The sequence below is a fragment of the Siniperca chuatsi genome, linkage group LG18 (assembly GCF_020085105.1).
Source record: "Siniperca chuatsi isolate FFG_IHB_CAS linkage group LG18, ASM2008510v1, whole genome shotgun sequence".
Taxonomy (NCBI): domain Eukaryota; kingdom Metazoa; phylum Chordata; class Actinopteri; order Centrarchiformes; family Sinipercidae; genus Siniperca; species Siniperca chuatsi.
Window position 1 is genome coordinate 8510717 of NC_058059.1, and position 21198 is coordinate 8531914.

A 21198-nucleotide genomic window follows, 5' to 3' on the forward strand; every position below is an offset into this window, starting at 1 on the left:
GGTTCTGGATCACAGAAAGCCCCACAGACCTCCATGAATGGTCTGCAGCTGCAGCCAGAAGCTCAATAGACCACATCAGCCTGCTGGAGGACCTGGGCTGAATCACATCATGGTGTGGTTGATGAGGTCAGACAGTGAACGCTGCAGCTGGCTCGGAGATAAAACCAAACCCCAAATGTCTCTGACACCATCTCCTGACTATTTTTATTTGTGATACCAATATGACCGAATCCTGAGACTCTGATATTCACACTCGTAACTCAGCTTCTCCTCATATGTTTAGATGGTAACAGACACTGAAGATTATAGCATTTCTGTGGTTACAGCAATGCTATAGTCCATGGCAACAAAATGTACTGTGTTACCAATGAGTAATACGCAGCCGAGCTGAAGCAGTGGTTTTATGCAATATAAAAAGACAGTAAGGGCTGTTTGTGCTCTCAGGGGAAGTCTGACAATTAGCATTTTTCAAAAGCTTTGAACCGAAAAAGAAAACAAAACAAACTGGTCAGAATGATTAAAGGTGCATAATAGGAAACATGTGGTACATTAGTCGCAAAACAATGGAAGATGTTTTACTCTAATCCAAGGAAAGGAAAAGAAGAAACATGCATGACCATGACAAATATTTTATTAATTGTCTTTATTCTCATCAAATCCACCCGCAGAGGATTTTCTTTCTTACCTTTGTTCAAGTTTCTTCATCTACTCAACATTTGCTTTAACTCATTCTAAACACTTTTTTTTTTTTTTTTTTTACAATCAAGTTATATAGTGTTTATTATTCTATTTCTGGTACATTATTGTAGCATCATTTATGGAGCTCTTTATTTGTAAATGGTATGCTGTGCAGACATGTTAGTATGATTTACTTATGGACTATATATAGTAGGATTAATCACTGTCACAACAAGTATTGTGCCTTTTCTTACTTATACTTAATCTATACTATTTGATTCTCTTGGTACACATAAATATGCTATATATTACACAAATGGTACATGGCACATAAACATAGAATTTGTCTCTTCAACGTTACATTTTCTGGCATAACTAAAAAAGATTTACAGATGTGTTTTGAAAAATTATTTTATGTCAAAGAAATTACAGTAGTAAAGCAAATAATTACATTCACCACATAAAGGTTCCTCTTCACAAGATGTTCTTTCATAAAACGACTTACATCAGTATCCTTGTGTCTGAGGAACGTACACAGACTTTTACAACTCAGCAAACCACAGCTGGTGGTGACCATAAGTCTCCTTGCTCCTGCGCTGACTGCTTAAGTGCTCATTACACTGTGGGATGCAGTGTCTTACAAGCTCGGCACTGTCTTACCTGATGAAGTTATGTAACAGCAGCCCATCAACAAGCCAGAGAGGTCTGATCCAGCACCTCATTAAATCTGCAGCATCTATCAAAACCTCTACCCTGTCTGGTTGAGGAGACTCACTCCAAACCCAAAATTACAGCATTAAATTGCCTGAAGTTTTGGTATTAGACAGACTGTAACTCTGAACTCAAGGCAGAGACTTAATAAATGGACCCACATCCTGCAGCATATTCAGACTGCTAACTCTTGAGCCAAATTGGTATGTCATGGTGGATAAAGCTGTCAAGTTTCCTGGAATCGTCTAACACAGCGTAGAGGGCATGAATACAAATTATACATCAAATGTTAGAGATCCAAAATTAATCAGAAAATTTATTCTGAGCTATTACGGAACAGATTCTTTTTTAGAAATGAGGCACTGCTCATTACAATTGTAGATTGTAATTGAGTCCATGGCTTTGAGGTATTCAAACCAAAATGATGCATAAATACACATTTGTTTGAGCTGAATGTGAACTACTACTCTGGGTTGTGTATAAAAAACAGGATTTTTCTAATCTTTAGACATCAACCTCGGAAAATAACAGGAAACGAATGAAACCATTGCTATTATTTTTTCAATTCCATTTACCTGACCAAATCGCCCGCCTTCACATCTCTGCAAAATCATTCAAAATGATCGCAGTTGTGGACACTGTAACATAAACCTGAACGCCCTTCTTGGAAAAACATGGCCATTACGCTAGAAGATTGATGATAGGTGAGCAAAGGTATTCTCAGAATAGCCTCAGTGCGATGGGGGGAACATATCGTTTCTAAAACAACAATGTGGTTTCAGTGTCTTACTAAATATTTTAGTATTATGCGAGGGTACTTGATGAATGCCCCCGCAAAGCTGCCGGTAGAAGTTGCGGTTGATGGTTTTGCCATATGTAAACTGTGAGTTCACTCTCAGACCATCTCAGACTGCCCAGCTGCTCCTTCAGTCACTCACACCAGCTGGATGTGTTCACACTCACTCACTCCATCTCAATGCATGTCTCACCTACACCTACACACCTCATACCGTTGATGGAGACTGCTGTAAATCAGCACTTCAGATACTTGACACTGAGAGAGCCACGCAGCCCTCCCTCTCTCTCTGTTTTTCACATGAACACCCCCAATGCTACCTTGTCCCATTTTTCTGACCTTTCTCTCTTTCTTTTTACTTTTTAAGCCACACTAGCAGCATGGCTCTAGGTATGGCAATATCAGATCACCACTTTGGTCCAGACTGAAATATCTCAACTATTGGATGGATTACCATGAAATTTTATATAGTAGACATTCATGGTCCCCAGAGGATGAATCCTACTGACTTTAGTGATCCCCTGACTTTTCCTCTGTTCTGAGAATGAGGTTTTGTGTGAAAGGTCTTGACAAGTTTTGGATGTATTCCCCCTAAATTTGGTGCAGACATTCATGTCCCCCTCAGGATGAATTGTGATAACTTTGGTGATCCCCCTTAACTTTTCATCTTGCCTCATCAATTCTTTCACTACTGTTGTTTATGACTAAATACCAGCAAAACTAATGAGATTCCCATTAGCTTAAGCTGGACTTTGTGTTTAGTGCTAATTAGCATATGTTAGCCTGCTAAAACACTAAATTGTACAGCCATGTACCCAAGTACAGCCTTAAGGAGTCATTAGCATGGCTGTAGACTCTTATGGCCAGGTTATGCTAGAAAAGACCTAAATACGATGTGTTGTCCATGTGTTGGAAATCAAAAGTGTTTATAGTTGTTCCCGATGGCCACCATAGAGTGGGGGCAGTTGTCCACATGAAAAGTGACAGTTGTTTAAGGAAGGAAAAAAGAGAGCTACAGAGGGAAGTGCAAACCTGGGCTCCTTCCTCACCCCCAAACAGCTGGCCAATCACAGCGTGAAGTGTGAATGTGTGAATGTCGAATTGTCAGTTTCAGAAAGTTACAGAAATTGTCTGACACAGCCCCTCCAATTCTGACATTGGAAAGGTGTGTATGGGTAGGGGGTTTCCGAAACTGTTTGATGCAGCATTCTGGCAGCTTTAGTCTTGTTTCCACTCCTCAGCATCTATTATAAACCTACATAAATCTAAAAAATACTGTATGTCCCATTTCACTCCGCTCAACGTGTTCGTAAAGAATTCTTCATAGAAAAACACGTATCAAACAATTGCTTCAGGATGTGAGGACAAAACACACCTACACTATATTGAGCAGCTTGTTTACACAGTACGAACAGCGCTGCATTGTGCTCCACTGAGTCTTATTCCAGGTGCTCTCATTAATCCTTCATAGTTCTGGCACATTGAGACCAAGCATGTCTGGGCTAGAAAGGTCCGCCATACGGTAGGAAACAGCACATAGTGGGAGAGCACACTGAGCCATTTGTTCAGACACAGTCAAATCGCTGCTGTGTTCGCAAGAGTGACAGAGAGTACGAAAAATGCAAGAATCTCTGTCTGAAAATGTTTCCGGCAGGGCATTCATTGTGCATATTGAATGTCAAATCACATCTGAAGAGACACAGTGATCTCCCCCTATAAACATTAATTCTTTTTTTTTACCAGTTTGGTAAACTGTGTGCTATTATGTGTCTGATATTTGAGTGTCAGTACGCCATTCTGTTATGTGTTATGTGTAATTATAACCTATTATTCCGTATAAGTGGTTCATGAGGGGGAAGTGGGCCACATGTGGTAAAGTGAAGTTACTTGAGATGGAGGCTCAAATTAGTGACCTTGTTTGAATGTCAAGGCCCGGATGCCGTGCCAATTGAGCTGAATTTCTTTGTTACATCTAAACTCTTTGAAACTGGACTCTATTTCCTGTCTAGCAGTATAGGGGCAGGAAGATAATGCATTTCCCAGAGAGACAGATGTCCGATCTCTAAAGTGTAGTCCAGGAAATGAACAGATTTCTTCCACATTCTGTCTCAGCCTCAGTCTCCTCTGAACTTCAACAGTTCAACAAGAGACAAATCATGAGGATAGGATTTAGATTTTCTTTTGTAACATCAAATGCTCAGACTCCATTTTATCACTGTATTGTCTCTGAAAGTCTGCTATTTCACTTTTATGCTCGGAAAAACCACATGTGGCATTTAAGGCTGTTTGCTGTAGTAATTGTCCCCTTTTTCAGGGAGGATATTACAGGGTCGACAGATCTTAATACAGTCCCCTGCTATGAAGAAGTCACTAAGGTTCACAACAACAGGGGATATAACTGTGCGAGAACATGGTGATTTACAACAGCCTGTCCAACCTGTGACTGCCTGTTTGCCTCAAGCTGAGGATAAAAGGTTTGGGGGGTTGAATCTGGGACAATCCACAGGCCAAAATTCTTATCTTAAAGGATACTTTTGGTCTGTTTTCATAGCTTTCACTATAATTTCTCTCGGTTATGACACATAAAACTGTACTCATCAAAGATCTTTGACAAAGCTACAGTGTCATCTGATGGGGCAAGAAACTACTAGAAAGGTTGTAAACAAGCCAACAATTAAACCAGATTATTCTGACATAGTTTTCTTAACCTTTTGATGTTTTTATTGACGAAATGAACATTGATCTAAAAAACTTTATTGAGATGTAAAACCGAAAATGAGCACACTTAAAATGTTGATAATAATCTCTCACTGGACAGAAAACCTGCGCACACAACTACAGTAAATTCAGTAGGTCAAAGTTGAAACAGGAAGACAGTCTGTAAACCATGATGGATGTTCAAAAAAATTTAATTTACCTTTCTCTTCTAAATAAATTGTGCTAATCTGGGATATGTTTAAACCTATATGATCGTCAGACTGCTCATGTTTCTTTCCCTGTTCTTTTTTTTATTTGGTGAGTACAAAAACTACAAAAATAAGACAGAAGTTGTGATAACCCAGAATTTAACCATTTTAATTTCAACATTGCAGCCAAGGATGATGAATGGACATTTCCTAAGCACATGTAATCGTTTAATTTACAGACAAAGTACTTCCTATTGTTCCTTGTTCCATGTACTAGTAACTAGGCATAGTTTGCATGTGGGTGTGTTACGTGAGGATGTCTGTGAATGGAAACCAGGTGCTTTTGTGCTCTGCCAAGACAGGCTTGTTGTTGCATCGTCAGCTTGGTGTGTCTAGAAGTAGCTTAACGAGCTCAGCGGGACTCCTCACATCAAACACTCTGCTAATGGCTGATAAACTCATTGGGCTTGGTCAGGCCGGACAACAAATGGGCACGTTTACGTTCAAGGCAGCACAGCAAAACCTCAGTGTGCTTCTCAGGCCCTGCATTCAAAATCCAGGCAAGCTATTTTCATGAGATGTTAAGAGGAAGCGGGTTTCTGGTTTATGGGAAAGCAATAAAATGTCAAATCCTTGACAGGTCAACGCAGCAACTTGTTTAAAAAAAAGAGAAAAGAAAGACTTATGTGAGGTAAGGAATGACAAAGGCAGATGGAAAGAGACAGGCTGGTGTGATGTCATAACATTTCAGCAAGAGGTCGGTTAGAGAAGAGGAAGAGTCATCACTGGTGGAGATCGGGTATAAAAAACACTAGTGGAATACACACCAAAGAGCTTATCAGGACAAATCAACACAGTGATTTGCAGTGATTTACCTCATATGGAAAAGGGAATACATTTTAAACAGATGTTGTGTTCATTTGCAGGTTGTTAACAACACAGTAGGTTGTCTTTCCATTTAGTTTTCTATGAATACCTGCAAATAATCGCCAGACAACCATAACCCAAAACTAAAATTATATTATACACATACAGTATAAGTCACTAGCCCAAGCTTACGTCAGCAAATCTTTGTGCTCTGCTGGCTAAAAAATGCTTCACTTTCCTGCATTTATTAAACGAGATGAACATGTGTACAACAAACACTGCGACATACAATGAGACTGGAGGAGAAGAATAAAAGACCCAAGAGGCACATTAAGGTTTTGAGGAGTAAAGTTTAATAGGATCATGATTGTCTTTGTCGGAGGTCAAATATTTAATTGGTTTATGGGACAAAAAGCACAACCAGAGCCAGTCCTACATTCACTCAGCCAACTAAAACTCTCTATGTTAGAAACACCATCAGGCAGAAAAAACCCATGAACCACTTTTACTGTAGCAGCTCAGTCTTACAGAGGGTCATTACTTTTGACAAATGACAGACATTTTGCTTTTTCAAAGGTTGGGCGAAAGGCTACCACTTATTATCTTTCTCATTTCGTCTGAACATACTGTTCCCAACTAACCATTTTCATCTCCTCCTACCAAAGGGATTTATTGTTCTAGCTGGGTAAAATTCTCTTTCTCTCCTTTCTCTTGTATCTGGGCAATCTCTCCTCTCTGATTATGCTTTAGCTGGTTGAGATCAGTGTTACTCTCCGGGAGAGTAAAAATGACCTCAGTCTGACTCATCGGTCGGCATCCATCCGCTCCCTGGGCCCTACGACATGCACAGACTGACAGAGAGGCTGACAGAAAGACAGACTGGCAGAGTGCTGCTGGGTAGACAGATGTACAGATGAACAGAGAGACAGAGGTACAGACAGGCAGGGTCCTAAGGTTGCCCCATGACAAAGAAGGAAGGAGGCAAATTAGTGCGGTAGAGAGGGCGGACTGTGACCTTATTGGCCAGACTGCGAATAGGGGCACTGGCATACAGCCGACGTCACAGCGTGCTGGTTGTGGAAGCAGCCAAACGCTTTCCTATGTAGATCCTGAAAAGAGAAAACAGTAATTGATAATTGTCCATTTGCCAAACCCCTCCCCAAAACACCACTTCACTCATAGCTTAGCAACTGTAACTATCTTCAGCAGGCCTGTCAAGCTTCGGATTTCTCAACATGTTTAAGCGGCGTGCATGTGGTTAAGAGGGTTAGTAAGAGTGATACTCTGTATACAAGGAGTTTGGAGGGTGGTGTCTTTTTTTAGCATCAAATCACAACAGCAAAAGTGTAAGGAATGGATTAAACAGTGTGTTTATCTGCTGTAACATAAGCTGCAATTGTTAGCATGTCCGCATAACCAGTTACAACCTAAAGTAAGCATTAATTCCTAATCCAAGGAGCACTTAACTAACTACATTAGTTTGTGGAGTAACAGGTTACATAAAAAAAGCCTTGTTCACTATTAGCTAGGACTGACCCAAATGTTTTGAAACTTCTGAGCCTACCGTTGTCATGGTAATCAACGTCCAAATCAGTATTTGAAAGCTGCAGGTGTTTATTATTATTATATATGCATTACCCCAAATAGCCCATGAAATAAGAAATAGTAATAGCAGAGTAGAGACAGGTGAAGTGAACGTTACTTGAGTTGATGACAACTCGTTATGTTATTTAATGCTGAAATTCAACCATGGTGTTCTGTCGGGAGATGCAGTAGTGACTTAAACCAACGGTGAGTAAAGGTATGAATAATATGTAAATTATTAAAGGTTATATTGATAAAATTTTTATGTAGACGAATATTTAAAAAAATCCACTCAGCTTTTAGAAAGATGCAGAATAAAATGATCACTTTTCCATAAAAAAAAATATTATGATTGTGAAAAATGAATGTTTAACTCTGTGTGAGATGTCTGACGTTTGGTTCCTGCTTCTAACAAGGCTTGTGAGCCAATAGTATAACGATATTGGTATCACATGGTATAGTTGCCAGCTAGTGTGGAACAAACGGATACTGACAGTCGTCATTGTTGCTGTGTGGCACTCAGAGGTTTTTTATAGTCCACTATGAGATTTATTTTCAGCAAGAAAACACTTTGACTAATGTTAGGTCAACACTACGCTAACACTAATGCTAGCTAATGTCAACTTTTACTGTAGCTGCCTATCTAATGTGGAGCGCTGTGGGTTTTAATAGTATCCCTTCAATGTATTGTACTCTTTGATTGGATTAAAATGTAAATATTTACCTAATGTCTTATAGTGTAAGGATGATTGAAAAGTTATTTTATGGTTAAGTGTTGCTATATTGGGCCCCTATAATTGTTAAACGATGAGGAAAAAGGGATAGCTAAAGCTAGCTAGCCATATCCTAGGATTACCATAGATAACGTTACCACCGCACAAAGTAACCTAAATCTATGGCTACTGTATGTTGCAAAATTAATTCATTACTCTATCACGAAAGATTCATCACTTGATATGACTGAGTCTGAGTCTCACTCCACACGACCATGAAATATGCAGGTTGTGCAACGAACTGGCAACCACTGGAATGGAATGGAAGGGGGAGAGTGTCATCTAGTGGCTGGATGTTATCAATAGCACCTTTAAGCCGCTAGGCTAATTTATGCAGTGTAAAATGCTACAGGTTTAAGCTAATAATGGCGACTAGCAAAAACAATTATTTTGTCTATGAACCTTGACCGTTATATTTGCTTGACAGGCGCAACAATAGTAATTAAGAGGGGTGTGGCTTGGCGAACTGTTAGATTTCTTGCAGTGCTGTAATGCATTTGCTACAGATATTAAGTAACATCAAATGGAAAAAAAGTGAGTCTATGTGTGTGAGTGTCTCACCCGACTCCAAGTGTGAGCAGGTGTGAAGCCAGCAGTGACGGACCAAGGATGAGGAGAACATCAGAGGAGAAGATTCCTCTCTTCATCACCTCTGTCTTCCTAACGCTGAGGGAGCCCTGCTGCTTCGGGTGCTGAAACACAAACTCTCTGCAGAGAGAGAGGAAGACGAGGAGCCAGAGATAAGAGATGCAGGGAGAGGGAAGATAGGAAAGGAGAAAAATAAAAAGAGATAATGAGAACACAAGAGAGAAGACAGAAAATGCAAAAAAGGCAGCGAAGTGCTGCGCGTCTGAGACCATTAAGAACTACTACTTCTCAAATAGGTATTCCTCAAGATTATATGTCAAGTGTGGCGGTGTAAATAAAAATGAGGGTGATTCATGTGTTTCTCAACACTCAAAGGTATAATCTGTAAACAAAATTTAAGACACAACATTGGAACATGCTGTCAAAGTCAAACTGAAGAGACACACTAGACAACAACTAAATCCCAACTTTTAATGTTTTGTGGGGTTTTGAGAGTGAGTAAAAATCTTTTTTTAGTTAGATATGAATACATTTGTTTAGAGGGAGTTACGTAGGTTAACAATTTCTTCACAAACAAGTTCAAAGGTCTCCTTTGGTTGTCAGGCAACCTCACGGTGATGACAAGAAATAGTTACAGCACTTAACTCCCCATGAAACCACAAATTGTTTTTTTTATATTCTGTTTGACTACGGATTAAGCAAACTAGATACAACATGTTAATTAGTGAGCTTTAGAGGTGCTGGTAGGCAGAGTTTTGAACTTTAGAGAGAACTAGGCTAGCTGTTTTCTTTATGCTAAGCTAAGCTAATCGCCTCCTGCCTCCAGCTCCATACTTAATGCACAGAAATGAGAGTGCTATCGATCTTCTTGTCAAACTCTAGGCAAGAAATTCCTTTAAAAATGTTACACACTTATCTTCACAAGTACTTAAAAGCATCCTGACAACTTAGGGATGTAGTAAAATATCACAGCAAACATATATAAGTGTAAAATAAACTAAAATCAAATAAATTGCAATGAATGACTTTAAAGGAGCTGGTCTTACTTTGGTGGCATATTTTCAGGTCTACTGGACCAATCCCACACCCAGTCAGTGTCCCCTCGCCGCTCACTTTCCTCCTGCAACATAGATAAGGAATCAGATGATGTGCAACAGTAGAAAAAGAAGAGGAAGAAGAGTAGACACAGAAGAGAAAATCAAGACAGAAACAGTGACATTAACATGCTATCCACTTACATCTTAAATTTGAACATGTGACATAAATCGACAAACCTTTCAGGGAAATCTCAAACAACATACCATTTAGCAAGAAGCAACTGCTCAAAGACATTTCAATAAAACAGAAAACAACTTGGTTGACTCTATCTTGGATAAGTGTGCCACTAATGAGTTTTTAAAATTCTGACAAATAAATGCCTGAGTACATAAATGCATGTCTCCTGAGATAGATTATCTAGCTCAAGCAAGTTTCATGTCTCTGTAAACCGATTTGAAACTGTATTGAAATAAAGGGAAATGAGTGCCTGGAAAGTAGAATATCAGTAAGAAAATCAATACTTGTATGGTGACACAGTCACTGTCCTGGTCACTAGTGGGTCTTGGGGAACCAGTGGACTGTGGAGTCCCCGCCTGTGGAGGACTGTGGACAAAAAACAGACATTTACAATGTGGGTTTAGTATCAAGATTTGGACAGACTGCAATTTAATAATTCAAAATTTCTGGTAAAGCAAACACACAGAGAAAGTAAACACATTGTGATAAACAAGCAAAGTTCCACTGAGCACAGAATGAAACTCATTACTGTGCAAATTATTTTTACACCTCGCTGTGCAGCTCAAACCCCCAAACCCCAAAACAAAACAAAAGAAAATCCACACAAACAAACTGCACCATTACCTGTCTCTACTCCTCTCACACTCGAGCTGTGCCTCCAGAAGGATCCTCTCCAGCTCCCCCTGCAGGGCGGAGGAGATGCTGTCCTGCGGTCCCGCCAGACTCTCCCTGCGGCTCACGGCAGCGATCAGCTCCTCAAGCTCGACCCAGGAGCCTGATGAGGAAACAATACAAGCAGCAGAGTTTGTAATCAGGCAGTCAGCAAAGATGCAGAAAACGGTAGGGCTTCATGCACATATATGAGACTGTAATGAGCTAGAAAGGAGTCGTGATGAGGAAAGTAAACAAATCTATAGCCTTAAAATTGAGAGTTACATTGAGTAACTTTTATAGAGCACTCTGCTGAGTAGATCTGTCACTGGGAATCAAATTATGACATGATATTAGTGATGGGCATTAATTAAATAAAAATCAACTATCAGATGAATTGTATCGTGCAGATGTGATAAAATAGTGTTAGTTGTTGACATCGCTGTTGTCTGTATTAATGATTCTGAGCAGACTGTAATTAAAAAATAACAAAATCAGTTATTTAAGTTTTTGTTTCATTTCTTGTGTAAAGAGTTTTGTGATATATGTCAAAACACTGGAGCACAGTTAATTGTAAAGTGTATATATGAAAAATATTCTTATTAATGAATCAAACTGCATTACATTTTCTCTGAATGATGCAGTCTGTTCTCCGTTTGAACACACATACACACACACATTCCTACTCTGACTTGAATTTCTGCATAATATGTAATACATTCATTGAATCTTGTTTTTTTCCCCAAACTTTTACTTTATATAGTCCAAATTATTGGGGCTTTTGTTTGTCAGACCAACTCATTTGAATTGTTTTTTTGTTTTGTTTTTTAGCTTTTCTTAAATTACTGACCACCACAATTCATATTTTTGTTGGACCAATTCTAATATTGTGATACTTATTTTAACCATAACAGCCGATTTGTCTCCCTCTAAAATGTTATATCTTTGGTGTGGAATCGACAGTGAGTGGACATGTTTGTGTTGTTGTACATATGGCGACTTATAAGCAGCACCATGGATGTCCTGACATGACATGATGACCTGAGAGACGCTGAATGCAGGATGGACATTTGGCTGCACTGTGCTGTGTTACACACGTATAAAAACACACTCAGACAATGAATGAAAGCCAGACTCTGTTTCTCTCTATCAATGAGTTCTGGACACACACACATCATATGAATGAATGGACACACAGATTCATTTGGTACATAAGCAGGAATAGATTTACACATGCACTCATGCCAAACAGTAGGGCAGGGCTAAGTCAGGCTGACAGCATGCTTGCTTACATAAGATCCTATTTCTGTTAGAGATTAGCCATTCACCCTCTCCCTTCCTCCCCTTGTTTCTCTCTTGTCATGCTGTCTGTATCCCTCTGTGACATAGGCAGCATTTACAAAATATCAACACCTCATCTGCCTACCAAAGTATGCTTCCCTCTCATGTGATCTCTCTAATCTTCACTTTACCCAGGTTTATGACACTGTAATCACACAAACAGCAGCAGAGAGACATGAGTGGGCCCAGAGCTGGAAGGAGGGGGGTGTGAGGGAGGGAGGGCAGAGTGGGGAAACTGTGCCATTGCCCTATTTATTTATTTATTTATTTTTTAGAGAGGGGAGTTATGACATAACAACTGCCTTGTTGCCTGACTTATCTATCTGTCACCATTCTGCAGCACTAAATCAGTTTCTATGCTGCAATCCTATACACATTAATCTGTGCCACTGCCAAATCAGCTTTATGTAATGTGGACAAGAGCTGGATGCTAAAAGACTCAATGAACTGCATCACAATAGATTTTTGATTTGCCGGGCTATGAATGTCTGCTTCCAGTTTAGGGACAGTAAATAAATTATAATTATGAGACCAGGCCGGGGTTTTTTTTTTCTTGCAACAGATTTATATTTTATTTCACCTTTTTCTTGCAAGATTTACTGACAAAAAGACTGAGTAGTTACACTGAAATAGTTATGACCAAAAAATGCCTTTTGTGCGCATCATGGACCACAAAGCATTTTGTCAAATGAAGAGGACACAATCTAACTATAAGTGCATTTCCATCCATGTATTTTATGCATATTTACAATTTGTGCAAAAAAACCTGAGTGGAAATGCTGGAAACTCGCAAAAAAAGTTTAAAGTTTAAAGATTACAAAAAGGTTTTTACTCTTGGCTGAGATGGAGAAGTTGATGTATCACGAAAAACAAAATGCAACAAGTGCGATGGAAACAGACTTACAGCGAATAAATCATGATGTACATGAAGCATGTGACTTAAGAGACTGTAACTTTCCTCACATTAATACATGAAACAAACTAAAATGCCATATTTCCATCACGTTTTCCCACATGGTTTTCAATCGTCGAGGTTTGACTGACACACTGACACTTTATCTCGATGAGCCCACTCCTAATAATCATATAACAGTAGTGGGTGGACACTGTGGATTAATTCTGGACATTTCTGGAAATTTAAATTTGTGCTACATTTGGATGGACACTTGACTAGTGGTAATAACTGTTCATGTAGTAGCTTTTAGCTCAAAAATAGAGGGCATTTGCTACATTTTGAGTAATTGCTAATCCACTCCTAATGTGCAGTTTGGGCTATTTAGAAAATTGTTCTATTGACATATTTAACTTGGAGGGTGTTGTACTATTTTCTTTCTTTATATCAGTATCTGGTGTGTATGTCAGCGGATATTTTTAGCTGATAGGTAAAAATAAATTGCAGTATAGAAATACCAAACTTTTGAGGTAATTTAGAGACAGTTTCACCATTACACAGCTGACCAACAGAGAGCACTGACAAGTAGATTTTTCAACTTTAAAATGTCCCTCTCAGTATGTATCTTGGTCACTATTCTTTCAAAAAATAAAACTAATCGACAGGATTTTTTTTTAATCAAGATTGATTGTTTATGTTAGGCCTATGTGTTATTGACAACAATATTAACATATATAACATAACATAACATATATCTGATAATTGGTCAGGCTATAACTGATAACCCCATCTTGCTTTTTAAAAAGCCAAATATAATCTTCAACCCCACATCATTTTCGTACAGTCCCTTAGTGTTCTGCAACCCATAACATTGTTCCACATGTTTTAACCAGCATCCTATGTGCCAAGCAATGTGCACACAGCACAGTGGAGCTATTAGCGTCAGGAAATCTCCACATCTTAATTGGCTTACAGAGATACAAACAGATGAGTCAGGGAATCCGTTTATACAATGACGGTGCTAGTGGCAACAACAATGCCAACTATAATACTAGCAGTGCCTTCTTGCCTGTGTGGTATCCTCTCACACCTGCTCTCAGTCTGACATGCTGTTAGTATCATGTCTCCACTGATGAGCAGCTGGATATCTGCACATCAGACCTGTAAAAACACTGAGCTAGTGAATTGGGTCATTGCTTACATTGTTTACTCACTTTGTTGATATTTGCATTGTGAAATTAATCTGTGCGCACACAAAACAGCCTTAGTAATGATCTCGATTAGCTGTTTAAAATAGCTACATATGAGCAAAAATATGCTACGAACATGTTTGTAAAGGCAAATAAATAAATGTCATGATATAACAGCAAAACAACGGCCTGGTTCATGCACCACCATCACTCACCGTAGAGTCCGTCCTCTGGTGTCTGCGAGCCGGACAGAGACATGGTTGAAAGCCGGGTGCTGGCTGGAGAGAGAGAGCTCGGAGAGATGCTGACACTGACCGAGGAGGACAAGCAGGTGCAAATGGATTTCTTCCCTGTACGCTTTTCTCTCAATCACTCCTGTGTTTGTTGTAGTCTACCGACACTGGGCACCGACGCTGCGTTAATCCGCCCCCCCCCCCCGATCCACCCCTCCTCTCCTCCCTCCCTCCCTCCCTCCCCATCCCTTCCGCACGTGTCAGGAGGAAGAGGTAAACAAAACAAGCTGAGAGCTCAGCAGGTAAAAAGCCACACCGATAACAAGGTGCATGACGCAGCAGCGAGTGTGTGCCCTAAAACCTGTCCCTTTACCACCGATTTGTGTAAAGTGGACACAAATCAATCTCCAGTGGGCTCAGATGGAATTATAAAATATTAATATCTGATTTGCTTAAAGTTATTCATAAGATGCTTATGTAATAAACTTTGACTAAAACTGTAATACTGTTTTATAATGCAAATTTGACAAGAAACTATCCACCACAGAAAAATTTTACTCATATGTAAACGGACCTACCTATCTACCTACCTATCTCTCAGCTCACGGTTGATGATGTTGCATCATCTATTGCGAGTTATTACAAAATTGGAGAGATGAAGTATGGTCATTTTAATTTAAAGATTAGGTACCTATTCCTTTGTAAAGAGTTTATAAGTAGTAACTAATGGCTGATGATGGTGATCAATAATGGGGTTTCCAGGTTTAGGAAAGTTCCTCTGGCAGTTCATCAAAAAATACTTTCACACTTTATACGTCAATACAATACAATATACAATACGTCATCAGGTCTAGAGTTATACATTTTAAATCTTAATAAGTCAATTCATGGATTTTGTTTGTCCCAAAGGGTTAGTGGTTCATTAGAGTGTCTAGCTGATGAACTAAATAACTAACAAGACAAATGTTCCACTCATTTGATGAAGCAACCATTTGAACAAAAACTGGCAAATTCCAGAAAAAATATTGAGGACACAACCTCAATGTCCTCAATAACAACTACAGCCCTGAACATATCGGGCTACTTAATTATGGTATCTCTGTCTTGCAACTTGATATTGCATAGTTTCTGATAATATGTACAAACAACCACTCAGCAGAATAAAAAAAAGTGAAAAGTGAAAAAATGAAAGGTTCTGATGGTCACATTTTACTGTTTGTCTTTGAACATTAACATTTAATTTCATTTTTCAAAACTTTGAGAGTGGATTCATTTTTAATTTAAATGAAAGGTTCAATAAAATGTGGGGTATGCGATTCTAATCCAATACACGTCTTTTTGTGAAATTTAGCGAATATCTCCTCACGGTCTGCTAGCTTCAACACCTAATCATGCTATAAGCAGGAGATGTGCATGGAAATAATATTGAAAATAAAGACCTGTGTACTCTTTTCTGTCAGGTTCAAGTTCCTCCAGTTACTCAGAGCAACTAGAGCTTCACGATGATCAAGTCCAGTCAGCACTCGGAGGAAATGCAAGGTGCAAAACAAACACTCCAAAAGTGCACAAAATATATTTATATATACAGTATATATGTGAATATTTATTTCTATAGCCTTAATCATGGAAGTGCAGTTAACTAACTCTTGAAACAGTTTAAAAAAAGTCCTCACTTCTAAAGCTCACTAACTAACATGTTATATCTTGTTTGTTTCATCTGAACAAAAAACGATGAGTAAAAATGACAAGTTGGGGCTTAATATTTAGCAAACAGACTCGAGAGTGGTATCGATCTTCTCATCTAACCCTCTGCAAGAAAATAAATAAGTGTATTTCCCAAAAGGTATTTCTTTAAACCTATTGCTTTAAAACGAATGCACACAGATTACAAAATGTGTTTTTATTCACCAAACTACATTTGCATCAGTAAAAATTGTTTGTAGATTAAGGTCACCTTGGCATCAGAGTTTCTGCATTTGACACATTTACATTTCTGCACCCGACAATACACTTTTTCACAACTAAACGTTTTGTTGCTTGTAGCTAATAACACCTGCATGGTATTTGACTATTTGGTTATTGTTATGATTACAATCCAGTGGTTACTGGTGCTATTTTCTGTCTTTAACAGAATAATATCTCATTTGCTGATCTGTATGCAGCATTAGTAGCAGTAGTGGTTGTTTATTGTGTCGTTCACATAAAAATTCTCAACCCACGAGGACTTATTATAAGACACCAAAAATACTGTTGTAGTAAATTAATATTTGTCAGAAAAGAACAGAACTTATATATAATTCAACCAGAAGTAATTTTACTGAACAATGTTGCCCTTAAATCATCAAACAATGAGCAATAAAACATAAAATGGATCTTGTCCTTAGTCTCACCTAAATCACATAACATACAATGCCTTTCCTGTTGAGGGAGACCATTAGACTACCTGTTTCTATAACTAATGTACTTGAATGTAACTCTGCATACAGAGATTTTGACTTTTAGTTCAGTTCTTTATCACATAAATATATTAAACAGTCAAATTAGACTTTGTCTTTACACATAAATAGTGAGCAATTTGTACTGAGCATAATGAATATTACACTGTAACCTGTTTTAAAAAATAGAAAATAAATTAATCATACAAGATAAAGAAAGTCACGTCTCTAGTCCAGGGATGACCATGCAAAACGTCCTAATTAAAGATAACAGTGTAATGTTTCTATAATAAGTATAAAGTTTACTAAATCCAAAATCTAGAAAATATAAAACATTTTTTTTAAAAGCACTCCCTTTTTAATCTTTGGCAAGCTGCATAGACTGGAGAGTACCCTTTGATGTGTGCCTTAAAAACATCACTGAAATGGACCAAAGCAGATCAGGATGTTCATGGTTTCTGCATCATCACTTTATCAGCATCATATACCTGGAGAACATGTGAGAACTCAGTGCTATATTTAAACATTTTTTAAATGAATTAGATCAGGAATGTGTTTCAGATTTTTCTGTTTGTATCTGTATCGAATGAGCCCCGTGGCCAATGATTCATCTATTTCTGTGACATTTCTTTAAGACGCTTGGCATCAGTGACATCAGCAGTGCACAGACTCAGTGCTGGATTTCATTCATGTAGCCAAGAGCAAACAGAGACAGGATGCACACACTACATGTATACTATCATGCAAAAACAGTGCTCATTGTCATAATGGTGTTACCCCTTTACTAACTTCTGATACTAACTAATAACTATCAGATCAGTGAACACAAAAACAATGAGTATCAAATGAGACATTTGAAGGAAATAGATTTTTTTCTTTCCTGAATCATTTGAAAAGTGTTTTGTAACGTAACATTGTTTGATACTTTAAGAACAACATCACCACCTGGTGGAGAGAGATACCAAAAAGCACTGTCCTGAGGCAATTTCATCTACCAGCAACAAAATTAAAACTTTCATATGTTACACAGCTCCATACTCATTGAACTATGACTGCTTTAGATCCTTTAAACTTTATTGTAAATCACTTTCTAAGACTTGTTTGAGGTGGACAAGAAGACCAAGCATTAAGAATGATGCAATGTATTGTTAGTGCCTTCTGATAGCAGCAGCCACAAATCTCTCTACTTTCACAGTCTATCTTTTCACCAATTTATTATGTTGCCAAGCAGCATTTCTCTTCTGACCTCCAGCCTTGTTTCTAGACAAGATGACAGGCACAGAAAGTCATTAATCGGCCCAGAAACAAAGCAGGAAAAGTTCCCTCATCCATCAAAGGAACTTAAGTTCTTTGACAATGTCCTGGGCCGGGCTCAGATCAAAGACAGAGGCGCCAGCTGTACTCAGGTCGGCAAATGACTGCCCACCTCATTCATCCATCATGCTTGGAACTGAGATAGCAAAATAATAAAAACCTTTTCAGGTAATGGCCACAGTTAGGTCTTGCCATTAGGCACGTCCCTTATTCTACAGGCTATGATTGATGACTTGATCTGAATGTACATTAAAGGATCTGCTTGAAATTCACCTTTTTGTAGCCGGTCAGACACAGAGGCTGATTAATGAGTGCCAGAGAAACAAGTGGTGTTCTTTTGGTGACTCTGTGTGCACTGTGAAAACAAGATCTGATTGGCTATGTGCAGGGAGCTTTTGGATTATTTTGATAAATAATAATTACAATTCCTGGGCTCACCCAGAGGGGATGGTAACTGATTCATGTGGACAACACAAAGCCAGAGAAAGAGAGAGGGAGCGATACAGAGAAAAAGAGGTTTAAAATAACGGCTATGATGTGTCCTATGCACAATTTAATTACTATGATATGTTGTTGATTTGTAGGATAATAAGACTTTATAAGAAGAATTTACAACTAGCTAACATGCTTACTGTGACTAACATGATGATGCATTAGGCTACAGGTATAATTCAATTTCTTAAAATTTAGTTAGTTGATCATTTAGGTATAGGTTACCATGGTCACCATCTTGGTTGAGCGTGTTAGCATGCTAACATTTGCTAATTAGCACTAAACACAAAGTACAGCTGAGGCTGATGTCATTAGTTTTGCAGGTATTTGGTCATAAACCAAAGCAAATGAAATATTTGACCTGATGATGGCATTAGATGAAAAGTCAGAGGATCACCAAAGTTGTTGCACTCCATCCTAAGATGGACATGAACATGTTGTTGAGACATTTCACTCAAAACCACAAATGTCAGCCTCATGGTGGCGCTAGAGGAAAAGTGAGAAGATCTCTCTTGGGACCATGAATACCTGTTCAAATTTTCATGCCAATCCATCCAATAGTTGTTGCGATACTTCAATTTGGACCAAAGCGATGGATTGACCGACCAACTGACTGAGCGATTTTTAAAAAATCACCAAACTAGGAGATACTTGTATTTTTTTTACTGGATAGCAATGATATGCAGTAAATATATGATCAGTAAACAGGCCTACATGATTTTATTTCTAGCTCTTAAACTGTTATGATTAACTAATATTGTTTCTAGAAGGTCATTACTGTCTAGGAAAAGCAACATCAACAGTATAAGTTTATTGTGACGTATTAGAGCTCTCATTTCTGTTTCATCTGTCTGTGCCTGAAAAGCTCTAAAACTATAAAGAACTGCTTTTCACTCTCCCTCTCTCATGCCCTGACCCTCACACAACTCCAATATAATCACCAGTGGGACAGCTGCAACAGTGGAGAGCATCAAACATCACCAAAATATAATGGACAATAAACTAAACACCACCTATAAACACTGCCAGCAGAAACTCTTTGTTGTCTGTAAACTCAAGGTCCTCTCTGTAGCCAATGGGCTCTGCCTGTTTGGAAGCCTCATAGAGTCTGTCCTCCTTTCATTATCCTCCACTGCTCCATCTGCTGCTTCACCATGCTGACAGTCTCCAACAGCCACAAACACGCACTGATTCTAACATCACTCGTCTTTCAACTCTCACAGACGTCAAAGTTGCTGCAGTCGTGCAAAGCAACGCTCTCAGTGCAGCACATGACCCTGAACACCACATCAGCCAATGCGTCACTCTGCTTCAATCCAGCTGCAGGTGCAGATCCTGGGGGACTGTTCCTGAGTTATCTGGATAAATTGGTACAACAGATATTAGTTTTTATATTAGTCCATGTTATAGATTTATTGGGAATCCATGTTTTACTTAGCAATAATATCCAGATAATGGTAATCCTATTTTTTGGAACAAGCATGTGGTTCTGCAATCAATCATGTTTTGTGTATATATATTTTATGTATTTTTTATATATATATATTTTTATAGAGTTTTTCAAGGTATGTTGTTTTACTTTATTTTTAGTGTCTTTTTAGCAGTGTGGCTCTAGGGATAGCAAAGTCGATTTGTCGCGCACCACTTTGGTCCAGACAGAAGTATACAACTATCTCCTGATAAGTAACATTTACTCAAGAACTGTACTTAAGTACAATTTGAGGTACTTGTACTATATTTGAGCATTTCCATGTACTCCAGTACATTTCAGAGAAAAATGCTGTACTTTTTACTCAACTACATTTATTTAAAATCTATAGTTACTGCTTTGCAGACTAAGATTTTACACACATATAGTTAACATTAGCTCCACCTCGACTACAACATTAAAGCACCACTTACATACTAATACATAAATAATCATGATCCAGTAATATAACACTGATAGGGGCCATTGAACATATTGAGTATTGATACAAAATTCATTTTGTTGCTAATACTCCTATACTTTTACTTAAAGGAGCAGTGTGTAGGAGGGTGAACGGCCCTATCTAGAGCCAGTGACTGGTTTGTCCATTCTGGGCTACTGTAGAAACATGGTGGTGTTTCTACACTAATATTCCATTTCTGCCAATAGATCAACCTAAATATTACACTGGTCCTTTAAGTATAATTTTGAATGCAGGACTTTTACTTGTAATGGAGAATATTATTTTATATTATATAGTGTATACTTTTACTTAAACCTGCAATAGCTGATTTTTTCAGCCACTTGGGGGCAGCAGAAACAAGGTGTGAACACAGCATTGACAGATCATCACCTTTTAAGATGATATGGGGAACTTGTTAGCAAACAGTTTTTTTTAAATTTACACATCTAGCAGTTATGAAGCAACGTTATCATTCATTTGGAGTCATGTTTCTGGCCACCTGGGGAATGTAAGTTCAATATTCACTCTTTTTTAGCTTTTT

The 21198-nt window shown here is 38.4% G+C and overlaps 1 protein-coding gene across 1 annotated transcript; it reads right to left on the bottom strand.

Moving 5' to 3' along the window:
• Positions 1-6288: 6288 nt before the first annotated feature.
• Positions 6289-14686, bottom strand: zgc:73226 (uncharacterized protein LOC402792 homolog). The gene is made up of 6 exons (XM_044174583.1): positions 14468-14686; positions 10803-10953; positions 10463-10544; positions 9950-10023; positions 8877-9023; positions 6289-7067 (listed from the first exon to the last, which is right to left on the bottom strand). The coding sequence occupies exons 1-6, from the start codon at positions 14508-14510 to the stop codon at positions 7019-7021; spliced, it is 546 nt and encodes a 181-aa protein (XP_044030518.1). The 5' UTR covers positions 14511-14686; the 3' UTR covers positions 6289-7018.
• Positions 14687-21198: the final 6512 nt, after the last annotated feature.